The 22920-nt window shown below is 38.4% G+C and overlaps 1 protein-coding gene across 5 annotated transcripts in view; it reads right to left on the bottom strand.

Annotated features, from left to right (window-relative positions):
* LOC101606968 (WD repeat containing planar cell polarity effector) overlaps window positions 1-22920 on the bottom strand; it is a 262683-nt gene that overhangs the window by 4609 nt on the left and 235154 nt on the right. For all 5 annotated transcript variants that reach the window (XM_045137784.1, XM_045137783.1, XM_045137782.1 and 2 more), the window contains 2 exons: window positions 5739-5818; window positions 2762-2790 (listed from right to left, as the gene is read on the bottom strand). In XM_045137784.1, coding sequence (XP_044993719.1) covers window positions 2762-2790; window positions 5739-5818 — 109 coding nt within the window. The remainder of the gene's footprint in view (window positions 1-2761; window positions 2791-5738; window positions 5819-22920) is intronic.

The raw sequence follows: 22920 nt of genomic DNA on the forward strand, positions 1-22920 counted from the left end.
AGTATTTTTTTTTTTTTTTTTGAGATAGGGTCTCACTCTAGCCCAGGCTGACCTGGAATTCACTATGTAGTCTCAGGGTGGCCTTGAACTCTCAGTGATCCTCCTACCTCTGCCTCCCAAGTGCTGGGATTAAAGGCGTGCGCCACCACGCCTGGCTCTTATTCTTCAGTATTTTTATGAACATACAACAAACATGATCCACATGCTGCTTGGTGACTATGACTGCCTGTAACGATGCTCTGTGGCTTGCAGGCATGCCAGTAGCCTATCTTGTGTAGCACATATAATTTCTTTTACAAAGCTGTTAATTCGGGGTTTATTATTGAATATTAAATGTGCTTCTTGGGACATCATTAATATTACTCATTCTGCTAGTCTGACAACCAATCTCAAATTGGTGGTTGACAGACATGATGATGGATCAAAACCTATCAGAGTAGAAATCCGAAGGCTAAAAAGAGCTCAGCACTAAATCAGGCTGCCAACAGGCCTGCCGTGGCTCAGGGGACATCGGGGAAGAGCCGAGTGTGTAGAAATGCCCCGAGGCACGGGACTGACTGGGGGTCTTCCAGTTTAAACACTTGTCCTTTTCCACCTGTATTCAGCTGACTGCTTATGTGCATCCTGGTCGAGTCTTCCTTCACTAGGAATTTATTTTGAAGAAAGCTAATTCTATTCACATGAATGTGGATAATGATTATCCTCTTTTGAGGTATAAATAAGAATGGGTTTTTTTCTTATTCATTGTAGCTGCCTGTGGGGTAAATTATGATATATCTCAGCTACAACCTTTTAAAATGTATGAGAAACTTGCCAAGGTAGACTGTCTCTTATCAATGAATACTCTGCCAAACTGTAAGGAAGCTACACGTGGGGATGTCACAGGACAGAAGCATTAGCTAAGCAGTGGTGGAGTCACTTTCCCTGCAGGGAAAAAATGCTGTCAGAAAACATTTTGTTTTCATAGAGACTAATACAAATTATTCCAAAATCATGACAACATAATTCTTTGTTTTTCTACAGAGAGAATATGAATAGGGAAATGTGAAGTTGTACACAGGCACCTGAGTTCACTATTAGAAAAAGAGGTAATAACTACAGTAAAAAGATTTACTCTGAAAGTTACTATAAAACATTAGAGAATTTTCTGCCTGGATCCACATTCAGTATATCCCAGAAAGGATTTTTTCCCCATTTTTCTTTGTTGCCACTTATACTAGGGATTGGATCCATGGCTTCAGTAATGATAGGGGTCAGGGTTACTTAAGTACTATAGTATCTATCTGTTTTTGGTTTTTAGAATTAAACTACATATTCTGATGAGGCCTATGTCATGGTAAAAATGAGATATGTCATTATGAAAATATGTACTGATTAAAAATCAGTGGGTAAGGCACTTGCCTACAAATCTAAGGACTCTGGTTTGATTCACCAGTACCCACAGAAAGCCAGATGCACAATGTGGCTAAAGGTCATGGTGAACCCATTCTCTGCCCCTTTCTCCGAAATGAAATATTAAAAAAAAAGGGGGGGGGCTGGAGCGAAGCCTCAGGACACTGGTTCGAGGCTCAATTCCCCAGGGCCCATATTAGCCAGATATACAAGGGGGCTCTCACATCTGGAGTTTGTTTGCAGTGGCTGGAAGACCTGGCGTGCCTATTCTCTCTCTCAGATAAATAATAAAAAAACAGTGGCAATATTTACCTTAACCATAAACTAGCCTACAGACTGAGCAGAAATGAACTTTTATTTTAAGAAAATTACTTGGGGGAGGGTCTGGGGACATTGCTTAGTGTTCAAAGGCACTTTTTTACACAGTCTACTGACCCAGGTTCATTTCCCAAGCACCCATATAAAGCAGGATGCTAAGTAGCATGTGATCTCAGTGTACCTATAATGATGGGAGGTGGCTCTCAGGGCAGCTAGTGTGATGTCCACTGGCAGCAGGGTAGGTAGTTTGTAGCCACAAGAGACTCTCTCAAAGAAGGGGAAGCCCAGGCACCATAGAGTGCCATATGGCCCAGTATACTCCACACAGAAAAGTCAACCAACCAAAATTAGACCAGGCTCAAAAGAGGACAAAGTCCAAGAATGTACCGCAATGCATCATGGAAGGGATTAAAATCTAACCTCACAGTTACAACCTTAACATTAGTGGTCTTAACTCACCCATCAAAAGACACAAGTTGACAGGGTGGATAAAAAAATGAACCCTTATATCTGTCTTTAGTGGGGTTCTTGAAGATAGCAGACACCTCTTCAGGGAGAAAAGCCAGAAAATGATATTCCAAGCAAATGGAAAAAAGGTGTCGCTACATTGGTATCTGATAAAATAGACTTCAAACCAAAAGTAATGCAAAAGGATGAAGAAGTCCACTTCTTCCTCATCAAGGGAACAATCCAACATGAGAACATTGCAATCAAATCTTTATGTGTCAAACACAGGTGCACCATAGTTCGTTAAACAAAACCTACTTTACAACAAAATAGAAATAAACACCAACCTAGTTGGAGACTTCAGTACTCCACTATCATCAATAGGTCATCCAAGCAGAAAATCAACAGGGAAATAATAGCTCTCTAGCCATTGTATTATCACACAGTTTTGTCAGTTTTTAAGTCCTGGTGACTTTTTTTGAGAAGGTAAATATTTATCTAGAATTAATATAGACCAACTGAATATTTTTTGATTTCAAATAATCATATACAGTATGTTTCTCTTATAAAATCTAAATGTTTAACAGTATAAAAAGTTTCTTACCTGTGCTCTGCAATCTTCTTTCAGTTCGCCTAAAACAAAAGATCACAATATAAATTATCCTAAAATCTAATAAAAGATCTAAATGAAAAATTTTTTTAAATTCATTTTTTTCACTAAAATACTTAGAGTAATTATACATTAAAATGCTAAAACTTTAGAGAATACAATAATCATATGAAAGTGCTGATTATTCTTGTACACACCTTAAGTGTACATGCACGTTTGGAGGCCAGGTTGGTGTTGGGTGTCTTCCTCAGTCACTTTCTGCCCTGCTTTCTGAGAGAAGGTCTTTCTTGAATCTGGCCGGACAAGCCAGCCAGGAAGCACTGGCTTCTCCTGTCTCCTTCCCAGTGCTGAGGTTCCAGGAGCATGCCACCACACTGGACAATTTTATGTGGGTGTCAGGGATCTGAACACAGAGCTTCATATCTCCCCAGACAACCTGCCAATGCTTTTCTTTTTAAGAGGATGTCACATGAGCATGGCAAGTAATTTTCACCTAAATGTAGTTCTGTCTAGGGAGTGTTGGTGGTTACCTGTAGAGTTGTCCAGAGAAGTTTTTTTTTATCCGTATAAATGAGAAAGAAAGCTATAATTGATTTACATCTTATCGCTTCTAAAAGCTGCACTATACTTACTGACTTTAATGATTTCTAAAGCATAATTTTAACATAGTACTTATTTTTATATATGATGTGAGGAAGCTGTCATTACTACTATAACCTAACAATTAATTCTTAACAGATGGAAGGTAGGAATTAATTTAAATATTCTGGTTTGAAATATTGGCAACAGGTATATCTGATATTTACAAATAACAGTTATGTCTTTCTCTTGTACCACTTAGTAAATATATGCACTATTTATTTGACATTAGTCTAACTTAACTTACTAATCTCCATTATTTAATCTAGTTTCCTAACTAGATTATACTTCCAGTGGGGTTTATTTGCAGCATCTTATTTTTCTCCATTGAAATCCTAGCATGAGATAATGCTTGATGATGATATTTCTATAAATATACACGGGACTTGCTTGTTGTTAACTCTAGGTTACTTGCTACTGGAGGCTTTTTTATGTAGCTTAGGATATTTTGTTTATATACTTTATTCATAATATTTCTAGCATGATATAAAGCCATATCTTCAAATCTAATTGTATTTTTTCATATGGCAGTTAACATGAAAAATAATTTATCAACTTCTATGTATATACACATTTAAATACTATAATAAGATGCTTATCTCTTGATTTTTAGGAGTAGAAAATTAGTAATCTCTTCAGCATTTGGTCCAAAATTTATCAATTGATGGCCAGTGCCTTCTACTAAACCAAACTAAAACAAAACGACCCTGTTTTAATCTACGCAAGTCCATGAAAGTATTCCACAGTTTGTAAAACTACTCATAGTACTTTGTGTAGTTTTCCATATAATTGTATAATTATTGCCTTGTTCCTCACACCTTTATTCTAAAAAACTTTTAAAAAATATATGCTGTCTCAATATGCTATATCCATCTTCTTTCTTAAAGTACACCACATTTTTCATATAAAAGGAAGTTATCATTCATAGGAAAAAGTGTTACCCGAACTCATGATCCTCCTGCTTCAGCCTTCTGAGTACTGGCATTTTAGGGGTACATATCTAAGCCCAATGCCTCTGTGCCTGTCTTTTAAACTTTGCATTTGAAAGCCTGAAAAGACAGTTGCTATGATGTGAATTCATGTTGAAATTTGGTCATCAGTGGCAATTCAGAAAGTAACTTGGTAATTATGAGGGACCCATGCAGTTATGTAGAAGGTCTAGATTGGCCGCAAGAGTGAAGCTGCTGCCAGATTTTGAAATTCTGCCCTTTAGAACTGAGACCCAAATAAATTTCCTTTATAAATGATCGCAGGTATTTTATTATTACAGCAGACAGTGGACTAAGATAGAATGAGTGGGTCGGGCTAGATTCACTTTTCTGGTCTTAGTTTGGACACTCACATGCTGAATATTTTTGGCCCTGCAAATCGTCTCTGTACACCGTTTGTATTTTGTTCCTAAACGTGTGTGTGCAGTTCTGTTTGTTTGCGAAGGACATCTTGGCTGTCACTGGTTACTACTTCTACCACTTTCAGAGAATGTATATGCATGTCTATTTTGTATTGTAGTACTTTGCACATTTCTTTACTACTAAATTGGGCAAGAAGCCCAGAGTTCAAAGTATAATATATGGGCTTACAGCATATGCATCATGAAAAGTTTTATAGAGATTCCATAGGTCTGGAGTAAGGCACCTGATTCTGAATCAGCATCAGGAGTGCCACAGATTCACCAAATGTATCCATTTATTTGCATGCTCATTAAACTTAGCCTTAGGGCTGGAGAGATGTCTTAGTGGTTAAGGTGCTTGCCTGCAAAGCCAAAGGATTCCCCAGGACCCACAAGGGGCACATATATATCATTTGCAGTGGCTGGAGGCTCTGGTGCACCCCCCCCCTCGACCTGCCTATTTCTCTCCCTCAAAAAAATAAATAAATTAAAAAAAACTTAGCTTTAGTTAGAATCAGATAATTTTATATTACTTCAGCCAAGAGCAGTCTTAGAGTGACTAGAAATGCTCACAGTTTTATTTTTATTTACTTACAGAAAGCTCTTAAAAATTCTAGTATTGAGGCTGGGGAGAAAGCTTAGTTGGTTAGGCCCTTGCCCCTGACGCGTGAGGACCTGAGTTCAGATCCTTAGTACCCACATAAAACCTGGAGAGGTAGAGACAGGACCCCAAGGGCATCCTGGCTACATAGTCTAGCCAAAGTGAGCTTTAGGATTAGTGAGCAGTCTTGTCTCAAAAAGTAAAGTGGATATCAATTGAGGAAGAACCTGATGCCTTTCACGTGTACATTCATCAACAGTGTGTCCACACACAAAACATGTATAACACACAAACACTTAAAATATAACATTGCTTTTACATTACATTTTGGATATTATTACCTTCTGCATTATAGGAACTAATCAGCAAAGATCCAGTACAGATGTTATTTTCATGTTCAGTCCTTCTGTCAATCATCTCTCTAAGTAAAAAAAGGATTAAGAAAGAAAACATGCAAGGTTAGAAATGTTGTGGATATAACTATAATTTAAAGCTTAAAAAAGTATTAAATATTCTTAAATTTATGATTTTAAAAAATATAAAAATTTACCATGGAACTTTGCAACAATATAATAATTTTAAGGTTATTACATTAAAACATGGAAAGCCACTTAAACTGTAATGCAAAGTAAGCTATGATTTTATAGTGCAATTCTCAAGACGAAAGTTATTTATTCTAGCCATTTCATTTCATTGCTTATTTTTGTGCCATGTATCTCCATTGCTTGTTAGTGAAGAAGAACCAGTAGGCCTTTTGCATATGTCTTAGATATATCCTCAGCACTCTGAGTTTTCAGTCTCCCCCATTGGCCACTAATTGCAAAAGTAAGATTCTGTAATCCTGTTTATGTTCTTAGATTAGTGTGCTTGGGGATAGGTTTGAATTCTAGCCCAAAACCCACGCAGAGAGGTCTGAGTTTGGTGGTTGTTCCTCTCTGCTTGGATGTATGAAAGCAGGTTCTTGCATCATTGATGGACCCCCCCCCACTGCATTTGAAAGCTTGAAATAAATCCCTTCCTCCCAGAAATGTGGAGTTGTCTGCTATATCCAGAGTTCTCCTTTATATGTTACTATAGACTTAAATAAATCGGAGTTAGTTATATAATAATTTTGTTTTCAAATGTTAATTGCTTAAAGTATAATACATTAAAATTAACAGACACTTAGATTCATGTCACTTCCACAACACTAAGTTCATGGAACAGTTAGATCATGCAATTAAACATAGTCATCCTTCATCATAATGCCTGACAATCATGATTTTTTCCTCTATAGTTTTGATCTCATGAATGTTATATAATTATAATCATACAAAAAATGATGGTTACAAAAGCTTATGCTGTAATTTTTTTTTTTTAATATTTACTTATTTGAGAGAGAGGAAAAGAATATGGGTGTGCCAAGGCCTCTAGCTACTACAAATGAATCTAGACACATGAGCCACTTTTTGCATCTGGCTTTATGTGGGTTACTGGGGAACACCTGGGTCCTTGGGCTGTACTGGCAAGCACCTTAACTACTAAACCATCTCTCCAGCCCATGACCATCTTTTATTATTCACTATAATGCCCATGATAGTGTTCTAACTGGTTGTCTTAATCAGCTTTACTTTGCTGGGATGAACTCCCAAATCAGGCCCACTTTATGGGAGGAATGACATTAATTTGAAGCTTACAGACCCAGGGGAGGTTCCAGAATGGTGGGAGAAACTTGAATAAAATGGAATCTATTGGGGGACAGCCATTCAAACTACCACACTGGTTAAGTATATCAGTAAGTCATTGCTTTTTATTTCTGAGCAGTATTCCATTTTATTGATGTGCCAATTTAATTGCCTATTGTAGGACTTCATTTTTTTTTGAAAAATAATACTCATCAATTTTCCTGAGAAGTTGGATAAACTGATAGTTCTTTTAGTAAATTTATATGTCATATTCTTATCAGTAGTTTCACAAACATTTCCCCAGCATCTATTTTATCAACTTCATTATATTTTTTGGCACAATTTTTAGTTGTCTCAAAATACTTTGTATTGATGTGCTGGATATTTAGATTTCTGCTAAACACTGGAAATACTGGTGGTCAAATGGAGGTACGTGGCAGTACTCACTGGGAGAGACAGATTTATATGGGGGCCTGAGCTTACAAGTACTCATTAAGTACTTTGTGTTACTAGTATTTCTGTTGCTCTATATAACCTTATGACTGTATGTTTTCAAAATGAATATGTGGATAACAAGAACTACTTGTAACTGAATTTTACATTTTTATTGTAGTTTATGAAGTGTAAAGTATGCTCATACAAGTAGTGATGCCATGTAAAGCCCACTAATAAAGGTTTATGGGTCTTAAAGTATATAACATAAATAAAGCTTTCAATATACAATTATACTTTCATGTCTTTCACTTCATTTAGTTAATAAAAAGTCAAAACAGTACTTAAAGTAAAGGCTTTTGTTTTTCGACTTCAGAGAGCTAGTTCTGTAAAAGTTATTGTAAAAAGCTCATTTCTTCAATATTTCTTTAAATATATTGAAACTCCAAAATGTGCCCTCTTTTCACAATAAACATCAGTAAACCAGAAAACATGATGAACAGATGCAAGACTGGTGGAAAAACTTTCGTTTGGAGGACTTCCAGTTAAGATGGTTTCATAGGAACCACACCAAAGCAGCCGAGGGGAAAAAAAGCCGAAAATAAACACAGCAAAATACACTTTTCTACTAAAAAACGAGGTGTAGGAGAGGTCCAGATCCCACAGAAATGGCTCCAGCAGTGGTGAAACCAGGTCTGTGTGGTCACAGCCATAAGGCTCAGCCTGCTTGCAAACTCAAGAATCGTGAAGGGAGGAGGGGCTCCTGAGGAAGAGGTGAAGGATAAAATGGGTAAGAACCTAAAGGTTGGGGTCTCAGACATCCCTATGCTCCCTCAAATCTCATACTGCTACTGAAGGACTCAGGAGCCAGAGGGACGCCACGACAGGCTTCAGAGTCACCAGTAGGCCCAAGTTTCTGTTTCCCAGCAAGGTTTAAATAAGAATTTAACAGTTACTGAAAAAAATACCACAAATTGCTTATGCCATACATTTCTATAGTCATAAGACAAGTTGCTTAAGTTCCTCAAACACACATAGCCAATCACAATAAAGGCTACCTAATCTGCTTGAACTTCCCCCTAGCCCCCTGCCCACCAGCTCTGCCCCCCCCCCCAGAGCATCCTAAGCCTATCAGAAAAATACAAGTGCAGTTACTACTTAAATCTACCAATCATGGAACCATTACCCTACTTCTTTGTTCAAAGCCCTATAAAAAACCTGCCCCACTGCTGCTCAGGGCTCTTGTACGGATCCATTGCGTTGGTGAAGTCAAGAGTCCGAGCTTAAGTCCGAAATAAAGCTCCTTGCCTTTGCATACGTGTTTGGTTCTCCTTGGTGGTCACTGGGGGCGCTGGGCATAACAAGGACCAGCAGGAGAACTTTAGCCACCATCCACAGCCTCTCCTCCCCCACTGCAAGCAGCAGAGACCTGGGGAAGGGAGCTCATCCACACAGCACATGGCACAGGTGATCCCAGCAGCGATCCAATGACCCCGGCAGCCTAGCTGAGCCCACAGCGCAGCAAAGAGGGACCCAAGCAGGAGCACAGCATAGCTGAGACCAAGACCCTCACCAAAGGTGACTGGGGTCACACCAGCTCAGCACCCGCCACATGAACCTGGCATAGAGGCTTGAATCTGAAGTGCTAACTGCACCTTCCATGTCAGGATAAATTACATGTCAAATATGATGGATGGTTGGATTTGCCATTCTATTTTTTAGAAAAATATTTTATATATTTACTTATTTGACAAAGAAAGAGGGAGGGAGAGAAAAAGAATGGGCATGTCAGGACCTCCAGCCACTGCTAATGTGGGTCCTGGGGAATTGAACCTGGGTCATTTAGCTTTGCAGGCAAATGCCTTAACTGCTAAGCCATCCCTCCAGTCCAGGATTTGCCATTCTTAAATAAGCTATATTTTGGGCTTCTTATTTATTGCTTCCTGATTTATACTGCCTTTTTCCCTATTCTGTCATTTGTTAGGGGAGGGTCTCACTTGGTCACAAGCTGACTTGGAGCCCTCAACAGACCAGAAATCTTAGCCTCCTACTTGGCAGGACTAAGGGTGAGGGGCAGCACCCATCCTAAGGGACTGTGGCTTTGTGAGAGGATTTGGTTGTCATAACACCTGCTCTTGCATAAACACTCCGTGCTGTTTTTCATTGAATGTGTACATTGATTAGTTAAATTTTAGAATCTGCCTGTATTTTGTTCTACTCAGTCTACTTGAATTCTCTCATAGCAGGCAAACCCAACATTTAGGGTCACTATTGTAGTTACTCTGAGAGGCTTAAGAGCCGCACCTTAAGCTCCTACCCTGAAGATACATAACACCAGATTGATTGATACATCTATAATAATACTGCTGCGAATTAGAAAATCCAAGCATTACATTAACCCAATTACAAAAATATGTAGAATACAAGAAACACAAAAATATCAAGACAATATAAATCCACCAAAAAGTATTAATGCATCAGAAATGACCTCCAATGAGATTAATTTAGAGGAAATGCCTGAGAAAGATTTCAAAGAGGAAATCAAGGAAATGAAAGAAGATGCAGGAAACAGAAATAATAAAAACCAGTCAGAATTACTAGCAATGAAGAACACAGTTAATGAAATAAAAAACTGTAGAAAATCTCACCAGTAGAATGGATGAAGGAGAGGACAGAATATCTAAACTTGAAGACCAGGTAGCAGATCTAATAAATCCAACAAAGAGAAAGACAAACTAATAGGAAAGTATGAGTGAGAATTTCAAGATATTTGGGACACTATGAAAAGATCAAACATAAGAATTCAGGGCATAGTAGAAGGAAAAAAAATTACACTCCAAAGGCATAGTAAGCATCCTCAACAAAATCATAGAAGAAAACTTCCCCCAAATTGGGAAAGAGGTGCCAGCGCAGATACAGAAATCCTTTAGAACTCCAACCAGACAAAACCTGGAAAGAACCTCTCCTCGCCATATTATAATCAAACTACCAAAAACACAAACCAAAGACAAAATATTGAAAGCAGAGAGAACAATCAAGTTACCTACAAAAGCAAGCCCATCAGGATCACATCAGATTACTCAACACAAACTTTAAAAGCCAGAAGGTGTAATGTATTCCAAGTTCTGAAAGATAACAACTATCAACCAAGGTTACTTTATCCTGCAAAGCTATCTGTTCAAATAGACGAGGAATAAGGACATTCCACAACAAAAGCAGGCTAAAGGAGTATTTGAAGACAAAACCAGCTCTACAGAAAATACTTGAAAGAATTCTCCACGCTGAAGAGAAAGAAAAGCACACATATGAGGAACCTGGAAAAAAAACAAACAATACTCAAATACTAGTTAACACAAGAGAGCAAAGGTAAACCCAGAAGAACTACAAAAAAGTGGCAAAACTAAATACCCACCTTTCAATAATATCTCTTAATATCCATGGCCTCAGTGCCCCAACCAAAAGACATAGGTTTGCAGACTGGATTAAAAAGCAGGAACCTACAATTTGTTGTCTCCAAGCAACCCACCTTTCTACAAAGGATGGACACTATCTTAGGGTGAAAGGTTGGAAAAGGGTGTTTCAAGTAAATGGGCCTAGAAAACAAGCAGGGGTTGCTATCCTAATATCTGACAAGGTAGACTTCGGTCCAACATTAGTTAAGAAAGATACAGATGGTCAGTTATATTGATTAAAGGCACACTCCAACAAGAGGACATTACAATCCTAAACATATGCATCTAACATGGGGGCTCCCAAATTCATCAAACAAACACTATTAGAACTAAGGTCACAGATAACACCAAACACCGTGGTGGTGGGTGACTTTAACACCCCACTCTCATCAATTGACAGGTCATCCCGGGAAAAAATAAACAGAGGCATCTGGACTAAATGAGGTCATAGAAGGAATGGACCTAACAGATTTTTACAGGACATTTCATCCAAAGGCTGCAGAATATACATTCTTTTCAGCAGCACATGGAACATTCTCTAAAATAGACCATATATTAAGACACAAAGCAAATCTTAACAAATTCAGGAAAATTGAAATAATTCCTTGCATTCTATCTGACCATAATGGAATCAAACTACAAATCAATAGCAAGTAAGCTATAGAGCATACACAAAATTACGGAAACTAAATACGCTACTAAATGATGAATGGGTCAATGAAGAAATCAATAAGGAAATCAAAATTAATAGAGTCAAATAATGAGAATACAACATACCAAAATCTGGGACACAATGAAGGCAGTCCTAAGAGGTAAATTTATAGCCTTAAGTGCCTATATTAAGAAATTAGAAAGTACACAAGTAAACGCAAGTAAATGCTTCACCTTAAAGCCTTGGAGAAAGAAAAACAAGGCAAACCAAAAAGAAGTAGATGGGAAGAAATAATAAAGATTAGGGCAGAAACTAATGAAATACAAACCAAAAACACAATCCAAAGACTCAATGAAACAAAAAGTTGGTTCTTTGAAAGGATTAAACAAGATTGATAAACCCTTAGCAAATCTGACCAAAAGAAAGACAGAAGAGACACAAATTAATGAAATCAGAGATGAAAAAGGCAACATCACAACAGATACTAGAGAAATTCAAAAAAATCATAGGGACATACTATAAAAACATATATTCCAGTAAGTATGAAAATCTGAAAGAAATGGATGATTTCCCTGATTTATGTGATCTACCTAAATTAAATCAAGATGAGATTAATCACTTAAATATACCTATATAACAAGTATGGAGATCCAAGCAGTTATCAAAAATCTCCCAACTAAAAATAGTCCAGGACAGATGGATTCACTGCTGAATTTTACCAGACCTTGAAGGAAGAGTTAACACCATTGCTTCTTAAGCTTGTCCATAAAATAGAAAATGAAAGAATCCTACCAAACTTCTTCTATGAAGCCAGCATTACCCTGATACCAAAACCAGGCAAAGATAGAACAAAAAAAAAAAAATTACAGACCAATCTCCTTCATGAACATAGATGCAAATATTCTTAACAAAATATTGGCAAACAGAATATAAGAATATATCAGAAAGATCATTCACCCTGACCAAGTAGGCTTTATCCCAGAGATGCAGGGATGGTTGAACATACACAAACCCATAAATGTAATACATTATATAAATGGACTGAAGAACAAAAATCACATGATCATCTCATTGGACGCAGAGAAAGCATTTGACAAAATCCAACATCCCTTCATGATAAAAGTCCTATAGAAACTGGAAATAGAAGGAACATATCTCAAAATAATAAAGGCTATTTATGACAAGTCTACAGCCAACATATTACTAAATGGGAAAAAACTGGAAATCAGGAAGACGACAAGGGTGTCTACTCTCCCCACTTTTATTTAATATATTACTGGAAGTCTTAGCCATAGCAATAGGGCAAGAGACATTCACAAAAGGGGTACAAATTGGAAAGGAAGAGATCAAGTTATTATTTGCAGATGATATGATTATATAAAGGACCCTAAAAACTCTACCAGCAAACTGTTAGAGCTGATAAACACTTATAGCCATATACCAGTATACAAAATAAAAACACAGAAATCAGTAGCCTTCATATATGCTAACAATTAACACACAGAGGATGAAATCAGAGAATCACTCCTATTCACAATTGCATAAAAAAAAAAAAGTACCTTGGCGTAAACCTAACCAAGAAAGTGAAGGATCTCTACAATGAAAACTTTAAAACACTTAAGCAAGAAATTGTGGAAGACACTAGGAAATGGAAAGACATCCCTTGTTCTTAGTTTGGAAGAATCAATATTGTGAAAATGGAAATCTTAACCAAAAGCAATCTACACATTTAACACAATCCCCACCAAAGTTCCAATGACATTCTTCACAGAAATAGAAAAAACAATCCAAAAATTCGTCTGGAAGCACAAAAAACCTCAATGTCTCAAAGAATTATGAGCAATAAAAATACGGCTGGTGATATCACCATACCGATTTTAACCTACACTCCAGAACCATAGTAATAAAACAGCATGGTACTGGCAAAAAAGCAGATAATGTAGATCAGTGGAGCAGAATAGAGGACCCAGATGTAAGTCCGGGTAGCTATAGCCACCTGATATTTGACAAAAATGCCAAAAATACTGAAGAAAAGACAGCCTCTTCAGCAAATGGTGCTGGGAAAAATGGTTATGTATCTGTAGGATGAAAATAGGTCCTTACCTCTCTCCATGAAAAAGAATTAAGTCCAAAGGGATCAAAGACCTTAATATCAGACCTGAAACTGCTAGAGGAAAAAGTAGGGGGAAGACTTTAACATACTGATCTTGGCAAGGACTCTCTGAATATAACCCCAGTTACTTAGTCAATAAAACCACAGATTAACCGCTGGGACCTCATAAAATTACAAAGCTTTTGTAGGGCAAAAGATACTGTGAATAGATCAAAGAGGCAACCTACAGAATGGGAGAAAATCTTTGGCCAGCTCTACATCTGATGGAGGATTAATATCTAGGATATACAAAGAACTCAAAAAATTAATAAGAAATCAACCCAATTAAAAAATAGGCTAGGGAATGAAATAGAGAATTCTCAAAAGAAAAAATACAGATGGCATATAAACATCTAAAAAAAAGTTCTACATCCCTAGTCATCAAGGAAATGCAGATTAAAACTACATTGAGATTCCATCTCACTCCTGTCAGATTAGCTACCATCATGAAAACAAGTGATCATAAATGCTGGTGAGGATGTGGAAAAAGAGGAACCTTTCTACATTGTTGATGGGAATGCAATCTGGTCCAGCCATTGTGGAGGTTCCTGAGTAAGCTAAAAATAGATCTACCATATGACCCAGCTATAGCACCCATAGGCAAAAATGGGAGTGAAAAGACCCAAAGTGAGGTCAGGGGGTGAGAGTGAGTAAAGGAAGGGTGGAGGGAGGGCTAATCAAAATCTAAGGGGATATAAAGAATTCATATGGAAACCTACTTCTTTGGGCAATGGAACACACAGGATCCATAGATGGTTACCAGAAAATTTCAGTGCCAGGGATGGGATACCTTCCAGTGAGTTGTTGGCCAGGGAGGTCCCTGATGCCCCCAAAACATTACAGGCCATTGCAGAGGCCCTTGGTTTGCCACCAGGAATAGATGGTAAGACCCTATTGCTAAAGACACCACATACTTGGGCTGCAAGGTCACTGACAAATCCTGCTGGAGTTGCGCTGAAAACCTCCTCCATGTAAACCAGCTGACAGCTGGAAAAAGCCATGCTGCATGCAGTACAATGGGAGAGAGGGAAATCACCAGTGAAGATACCCAACAGTGGACACTGCAAGCCTCATGTTTGGCCAGCCAGGCCAAGTGAGCCACTGGGTGCAATAGTGGCACATCTGTCTTGGGGGGAAACCAACTGCCCTCTAATTGAACTGGAAACCCACTCCATGGGAGGGAAAACATCCCTGATACTGAAAACCAACAACAGGGTTAGTCATGAACCCTAGGGGTGTAACGTCTGCTGGTGTCTGGCTAAAAGTATATACTTTGCTCACCAAACTGCCCAGTAAGCTGTTTTCTTAATGTTTATACCCATATATTAATGCTGCTCTCACTTTTGGTTAGAGAAGCTTCTCTTTTCAGATGTCAGTGACCTTGGGATGACTCAGAAGGCAGCATGATGCTAAGAAGAAGAGACTGAGGAGTTCTCAGCACTGAAACATCTCAAATTACACCTTCAATGGTTCAGGGTCCATTGCAGAAGAGGTGGCAGAAAGAATGTAAGGGCCAAAGGATGGGTAGGACTCTTTCCAATGCTCTTCCAGACACAAAATGGCCTGGATATCCATGACCTCACAGTGCCTGACACTACCTTCACAAGACCATCATGATAGGAGGAAAACATGATGACATCAAATAAAAGAGACTGATGGAGAGAGGGAGGGGATATGATGGAGAGTTTCAAAGGTGAAAGCAGGGGGAGAGAGGAAATTACCATTTGATATTGTTTACAATTATGGAAGTTGTCAGTAACAAAAGAAAAACATTCCTTTGTCTTTTTGTTTAACTTATATTTTCTTTTTCACAGTTTATTTATTTATTGGTTTTTTTTTTTTTTTTTTTGAGGTAAGTTCTTGCTCTAGCCCAGGCTGACCTGGACTTCACTATATAGTCTCAGGGTGGCCTTGAACTCATGGTGATCCTCCTACCTCTGCCTCCTGAGTGCTGGGATTAAAGGTGTGTGCCACCACACCTGGCTTATTTATTTATTTATTTATTGTTAGTTTAATTTACTGGATTATTACCTATTTGTCTCTCTCTTGTTTTCATTTTTATTACTTATTTGAGAGCAACAGAGAGAGAGAGACAATGGGCGCGCCAGGGCCTCGAGCCACTGCAGACAAACTCCAGATGCATGCGCCCCCTTGTGCTTCTGGCTAACATGGGTCCTGGAGAATTGAGCCTTGAACTGGGGTCCTTAGGCTTCACAGGCAAGTGCTGAACTGCTAAGCCATCTCTGCAGCCCTTGTTATTTATTGTTGAGCCAGGTCTCATTATATAGCCCCGCTGACCTGGAACTCACTCTATACACCAGGCTTACTCTGAATCTGCCTGTGCTGCCTCCTGACATTAAAGGTATTTGCCACCATGTCGGGCCCTCACAATTCCACAATCAGCTGTCTTAAACACTGCCTTAGAGTCAGGGAAAATCTTTTAATTGCTAAACTTCTGAAACATTTTCATTCTTACGTTTTAAAAAGAGATTTGAAGATTGTTTATCGTTTTCAGAAAAATGTTTAAAATTGGCTAACTTTAGTCATATATTAAGGCCTAGAAAAACGTCTTCTGGGAATTTCTAGTTTCATTGGCAGCAAACTTAAAACACCTAGTGGGCCTAATATGAATTTAATCAGGTCTGTCTAATATGTACTAAAGCTACCTTAAGATCTCAACAATTATAAATGTTCAGTATCGTCCACATTAATTTTGGTTTACGATGCAGAAAGGGACTTCATAGACATATGCCATATGTTCTCTTTCCATTCCAAGTTAACAAGAAGCAAAAGACTGAGATGAATAAACAAGGTCAACTGAGGCTGAGCCAAATTAGACAACAGAATAATCATCAGATTTTCTGTTGGCAGGGAAAATTTGTTTGGAGCCAATCCTCATGAATTATAGGCTGTAAAAATTTTTTTTGGTAAGTCCATTGGCAGGCATTATGTTGACAATTTCTTTGTTTTGTAAACACTGAAAATTTTCCTCAGTTTTATTGTTTCAAGGCATACAGCACATCCTGAATAAATGTATATTTTTGGTTTATTCCAATAGCTTGCTTAGATATGAATCATAAAATGAATCAAATGAAAATTTACCTTTTAACAGGATAGTATTTCATTTGGCGTTTTTAAAAGTATGAATTTAGATACAGTAAGTAGCAAGAAACTAACAAGTATTAAAATGAATTTATGATTGTAGATATTACAGTAGATAAATATGCAAATGCAAAGTTAATTTACTGTTCAATACAAATTTTAGACCTTGAAGGAATAATCTAACACAAATGAGAAATGAGGCCATAGAGAAGTTGATTAGTTTATGGTAGCACCAAATCTAAAGGCAATTATTTTTAGTTTAGTCTTAGTATCATGGATCTCAATTATACACTGCCCTCCTCACTAGATATGACTTTTAAAAATCTAAACTATGGTTTGAGTTACATAAATTTGTTCTGTTACCAAGTAAGATATATGAAAAACCAATCATTTGACTAATGATATTAATAAAATAGAGCAATTCTCAGCCAGAAAAAAGAAAAACCTTTTGAATAATAGTATTAGTGACAAAAAAGCATAAAGTAGGGGCTGGAGAGATTGCTCATTGGTTATGGCAGTTGTCTGCAAAGCCTAGAGACCCAGGTTCAATTCTCCAGTACCCACATAAAGCCAGATGCAGAGTAGTGCATGCATCTGGAGTTCATTTTCAACAGCTGGAGTCCCTGGTCTGTCCATTCTCACTGTCTGTCTGCTTGCAAATAAATAATATTAAGAAAGCATAAAATATAAAAGTTTCATAAAAGTTTTAAGTCTTATTTCACATAATGGCCAATTATTATAAACAGTCATTTCAATGTGTTTTAATTTAGAAACTCATTGTTTTGTAGCTGTGATACTTTTTTATAGCATTTTGGGATTCCTAGAGGGAATCTGCATTTGTTTTACTTATGGTCTGCTTCCTCCATTTAAAACTAGCAATGAGTTCAGTCTTCATACTGAATTACTCTGACACCGACTCCTCTCTAATCCATATTTAACGGTTATATTAGGCCTATCTAGATAATCAATCCCCAGTCTAAGGTCATATAATTTGCAACCTTGATTCTCTCTACTTTTAATTAACCCTTGCCATGTAATTTAACATATTCAGAAGTTCTAGAAATTAGGACATGGATACTTCTGGGAAATCGGGCAGACAGCCTGCCTGCATATACTCTAATATCCTATGACAGCTTCTCACTCATTAAAGACCTAATTGCATGGCCTAGAAAGGCCCTCAATCATTTTCCTCCTCCATGCAGTCCTTTCCTTACATTGCAGCTATGTTGGCTCCTGTTACTTGAACCTCTCAAACTTCTTTATAACCTTGGGTCAGTCTTCTCTTGCTGGAATTCTCTGTCCCTTCACCACATATGTAGATGAGTCCTTGCCATTCAAGTTTTAACTCAGATACTTGCTTCCCAGTAAAGATTTCTCTGATCAGATTCTTTGTGTTTTCTTAATATTTACCATTAATTGAAAGACCTTCACTCACATGATTCGTTTGTTTCTTATCTGTTTTATGTTTTGAGACAGGGTATCACTACGTTGACCTGGCTGCCCCAAACTTGCTGGCCTCAAACTCCTAGGTGAGCCTCTTGCCTGTGCCCCTAGAAGGCTGAGATTACAAACACCAACACACCCAACTGCCGTGTCACCCTCCCCACGTGCCCGAGAGCTCCGTGCACGCAGAGGGCCTAGAACAAATGCACCGCTGACCGGCCACACGCCCTCTGCGTGCCCGGGCTGTGATCCGGCTTGGGGAGATGGGCACGTCTGGTGAGTGTGCTGTCACTGCCTTCATGGAATGTACGTGTTATCAAGGACCCAGGTCATTCTTGACTAGATAGTGAGTTTGAGACTAGCCTGGGCTATATGAAAGCCATTTTTAAAAAACAAAGTTTTATCTTTTCAAAAAAAATACTTCCAGTTGCTATTTTATTGAGTGTTTTCATTAGGAACAGGGGTCAAATTTTATCAAAGGCTATTTTGATATGATGTTAGGAGATTTGTTTTAGTTAGTTACGTCTCACAAAAGATAGGATCCTGGTAGTCTTTGGTAAGAGAGCACTTAGATCAAATTGATATATATATGTAAGCATGAAGAATAAAAAAGCACACTAAGTTGTTTGTACATGATAGATGACAAAGGGAAATTTGTAAGAGTCACTGATATATCTACGATTATGATAGAATATTTGTGGGTAATTTCTTGGTAAATGACAAAATGAACATTTGTTAATATATACATTGTTTACAGAAAGGCAAACCAGGTACAGAAATATTGTTTGAGAAAATATATATCAAGAAGTAAATAGCTAGGAGTGGTGGTGCATGCCTTTAATCCCAGCACTTGGGAGGCAGAGGGAGGAGGATCACCTTGAGTTTGAGGCCACCCTGAGACTACATACTGAATCCCAGGTCAGCCTGATATAGTGAAATCCTACTGCACAAAAGCAAATAAGAAGTAAACAATTGAGATGGGGAGGTAATATAATGTAGAATGGAATTTCAAAGGAGAAAGTGTCAGGGGGGAGGGAGGGAATTACCATGTGATTTTTTTTTATAATCATGGAAAATGTTAATAAAAATTTAAAAATTAAAAAAAAGTGGGGGAAGGCAAGATGGCCCAGTGGTTAAGGAGACACTTGCCTGCAATGCCTAATGACCTAGGTTCAATTCCCCAGTACCCACATAAAGTGGTCCTGGTGCACTCATTCATGCATTATTCTCTCTCCTTGCAAATAAATAAAATGTTTTTAGCTAGGATAAAAAAAAAACAATAAAACAATAAAAAATAAATACTTATGATTGAGGGGAATAAGGAAAAAAAAGAAGTAAACAATATGACAAGAATATAAAAGCTATCATTTGTCACACAAGATTATATATATGTACACGCATGTGAGGGCAGTAAGCAAATGTCAGCCATTAGCAAAATCTCATTTTTCAGTTAAGCCTACTGGCATGTTATGAATATTCTGTAACTGTGGACCAAAAAGTTCAGAGATGGGAAGAGTAAAAACTTAGAAATAGTCATCATTTTTACTAACCGCATATCTACTAGGATGATGTCTGACATGAATGAATCTGCAAAACTGGACTAACTTTGTATTTCCAGGAGAGGTCCAGGTGTTGAATTGTCTGTTAATATTCGATATTTTTATATTTGCATCCAAGAATTATAGGACTATCTGATCTTTGAAGGCTTCATAGAATTTTGCCAAACTATCTGGATCAGCTGCTTTTTAATGGAATTACTTTGTTGAATTCTTTTATGGGAACTGGCACATTGCAGACATCTAAATCCATCCACCTCTGGAAATCTGTATTTGCGGCTCTATCTATTTCACTTTCAAAGAAATCTGAAATGTAGTCTCATGATTTAACCCCCCCCCCTTTTTTTTGTTGTTTTTTTAGAGGTAGGGTCTCACTGTAGTCCAGGCTGACCTGGAATTCACTCTGTAGTCTCAGAATGTCCTCTAACTTAACGGTGATCCTACCTCTGCCTCCCTAGTGCTGGGACTAAAGGCGTGTGCCACCACGCCCAGTTACAAAAAAAAAACCTTTGATGGTTAACTTCTTCATCTGACTTACAGTATTTATATTTCTATTGATCAAATGGGACTGTTTTTTTTTTTTTTTTTTTGCAGAAATGTCTGTACTTGATGTCTTAATTAGAATGATAGGTTTTTTTTTTCTTCTAGCAGGTGCCAATAGCTGTAGTTTGAATGCAAGTTGCCCATTTTTATAAATAAAGTTTTATTAGACCACCTCTGTTCTTTTATGTATTTTCATTTCTTTAGGCAGGTTCCACTCCAGCCCAGGCTGACATATAACTCACTCTGTAGCCATGGCTGGCTTTGAACTCAAGGCAACCCTCCTACCTCAGCCTCCCAGGTACTGGGATTACGAAGGTGTACCATCACACCCAGCTCTCATTTATGTATCTTCTAAGCCACTTTTGTGCACCAGCAACAGAGTTGAATTATAACAGTGAACATATGAACCATAAACTCAAGTCTGTACTATAACCATTTTTTTTTTTTTTTTTTTTTGGTTTTTTGAGGTAGGGTCTCACTCTGGTCCAGGCTGACCTGGAATTAACTCTGTCATCTCAGGGTGGCCTTGAACTCATGGCGATCCTCCTACCTCTGCCTCCCAAGTGCTGGGATTAAAGGCATGTGTACTATAACCATTTTGGAAAAGGTTTAGTCTTGACTGACTCATTAATTGCTGCTGTGATCATTATTCCATATTATAAGTTTGATCTCTCATTTTTAGAGCTTTAAAATTAGAACGATTTCATTTATTTTATTTTTGTGTGCACACATGTGTGGAGGCCAGAGAACAACCTCAGGTATCCTTTCTCAGGTGCCATCCATCCACATTTCTTTGAGACAGGATCTCTTTCTCACTGGCCTACAATTGACGCTGTAGGCTAGACTGGCGATTTAGAGAGCCCCAGGAGCAGGCCTTCCTCCACGTGTCTAGTGCTCAGACTACAAGTGCTTGCCACCAGGCTTGGCTGTTTTGCATTCTAGTGAAGACTCAGGTTTTCATGCTTACAAGGCAAGAACTTTACTAACTGAGCTGTCACCTCAGCTAGCATATTTGTTTTGTCTTTTTTTTTTCCCTGATAAAAATGCTTGGTAGCATTAGTTTTGCACTAATCAGTCATTCCTTTTGAAATGTCCCTATATTTAAATATAAAATGCTTTCAGTGTTCTTCCTTTAAAAAACATCATTGCTTAGAGTGGAGTTGTGAAGGGGGAAGTGGGGGGAGAGAGGGAATTATCATGACTTACTGTCTGTCATTATGGAAGTTGTCAATAATAAATAAATCTTTTTTAAGTGAGAAAAGAAAGAAACGTTGCTGCATTTCTGCTGTTACTCGTGGTAAAGCGCTGTGCGATCTCTTGGAAGAAGATGGCCAAAGACTGCAGGCACTGACCTCCACACGCCCTGGGGAAAGGATCGTGCAAAGCTGGATAATGGCTATGAGAAGGTTTGGGTGGTAGCCGAAACTGTCCCATTTCAGAAGTTAAAAAATAGGAATCTTTACCACGCAGCAAAGCGCATACTGCAGGGTCTGTCCTAGGTGGACTGGGGTTGGTCTGGGAGCTCTTTCCACCCAGTGAGGTGGAGTGACTGCAGCCATGGTAGGAAACAGAGAAAAGGTCCATTCTAAAGAGAAGACGAAGGGAAACGGTTGCCCAGCAGTAGCCCAGGGAGGAGAGATGCAGGGGAAAGCTCCTTTTAGCCCTTCTCCAGAAGAGGAGAAAGACCCAGTTGTGTGCCCCTCCCCCCCAGGGTATCATGTATCAGGACTGGCCTCAAACTATACTATGTAGCTGAGGATGACCTTGATTTTCTGCCTCCAAACAAAATTCTCAGTATATATGACCTATCAAAATTAAACAGATGAGATTGAAAACGTTAATCAACTCTATCTAAGTACAAATATTGAAGCACTAATAAGAAATTTCTCAGTAAAAAAGCCCAGAACCAGATGCATTCCCTGCTAAATTAGAGTAGACCTTTCCCCCCAGTGGTCAGGAGGCTGAGGCAGGAGGACTACTCTGATTTTGAGGCCAGGCTGGGCTAGAGTGAGACCATACCTTAAAAAAAATTCTGTATAGGATCAATCTAAAGGAGACTTAGATGCATGAAAGAATTTGTGACTAAAAACAGGTTAAAAGCCCATGACTGGGAAGATCATATGTCCAAGGGGGGAACTTGCTATTGTTGTGCCAAGTTAAATTTTATTATACATATTTATATTCTTACCTACAGATTAGTTTGCTCTCGGTCCTAGGCAAAAATGCTCCCCTGCTCCATCCCCCAGCAGTGGGAGGCAGTAGGAGTAGAGACTCATGACTGATCAAAGTACTAAAAATCACTGGCTGGCTAAGTGTACCCGGTCCTACATGGGAACTATACGTCACGTGCTTCAGTGCCCACTTACGCTTGGCTTACTCAGCTCGCTGTCTCCACTACCTGGTCAGGCTGGGCTGCAGCCCCTGCCCTCACTGCCCTGCCCTCCTGCGGTCAGCAGACCAGTCAGCCCTATTTCATCTTCCTTGGCTTTCTCTTCTGATCCCTTACGCCCGTTGGGGCCAAGCACAG

This window comes from Jaculus jaculus, chromosome 18 (genome assembly GCF_020740685.1).
Source record: "Jaculus jaculus isolate mJacJac1 chromosome 18, mJacJac1.mat.Y.cur, whole genome shotgun sequence".
NCBI lineage: Eukaryota > Metazoa > Chordata > Mammalia > Rodentia > Dipodidae > Jaculus > Jaculus jaculus.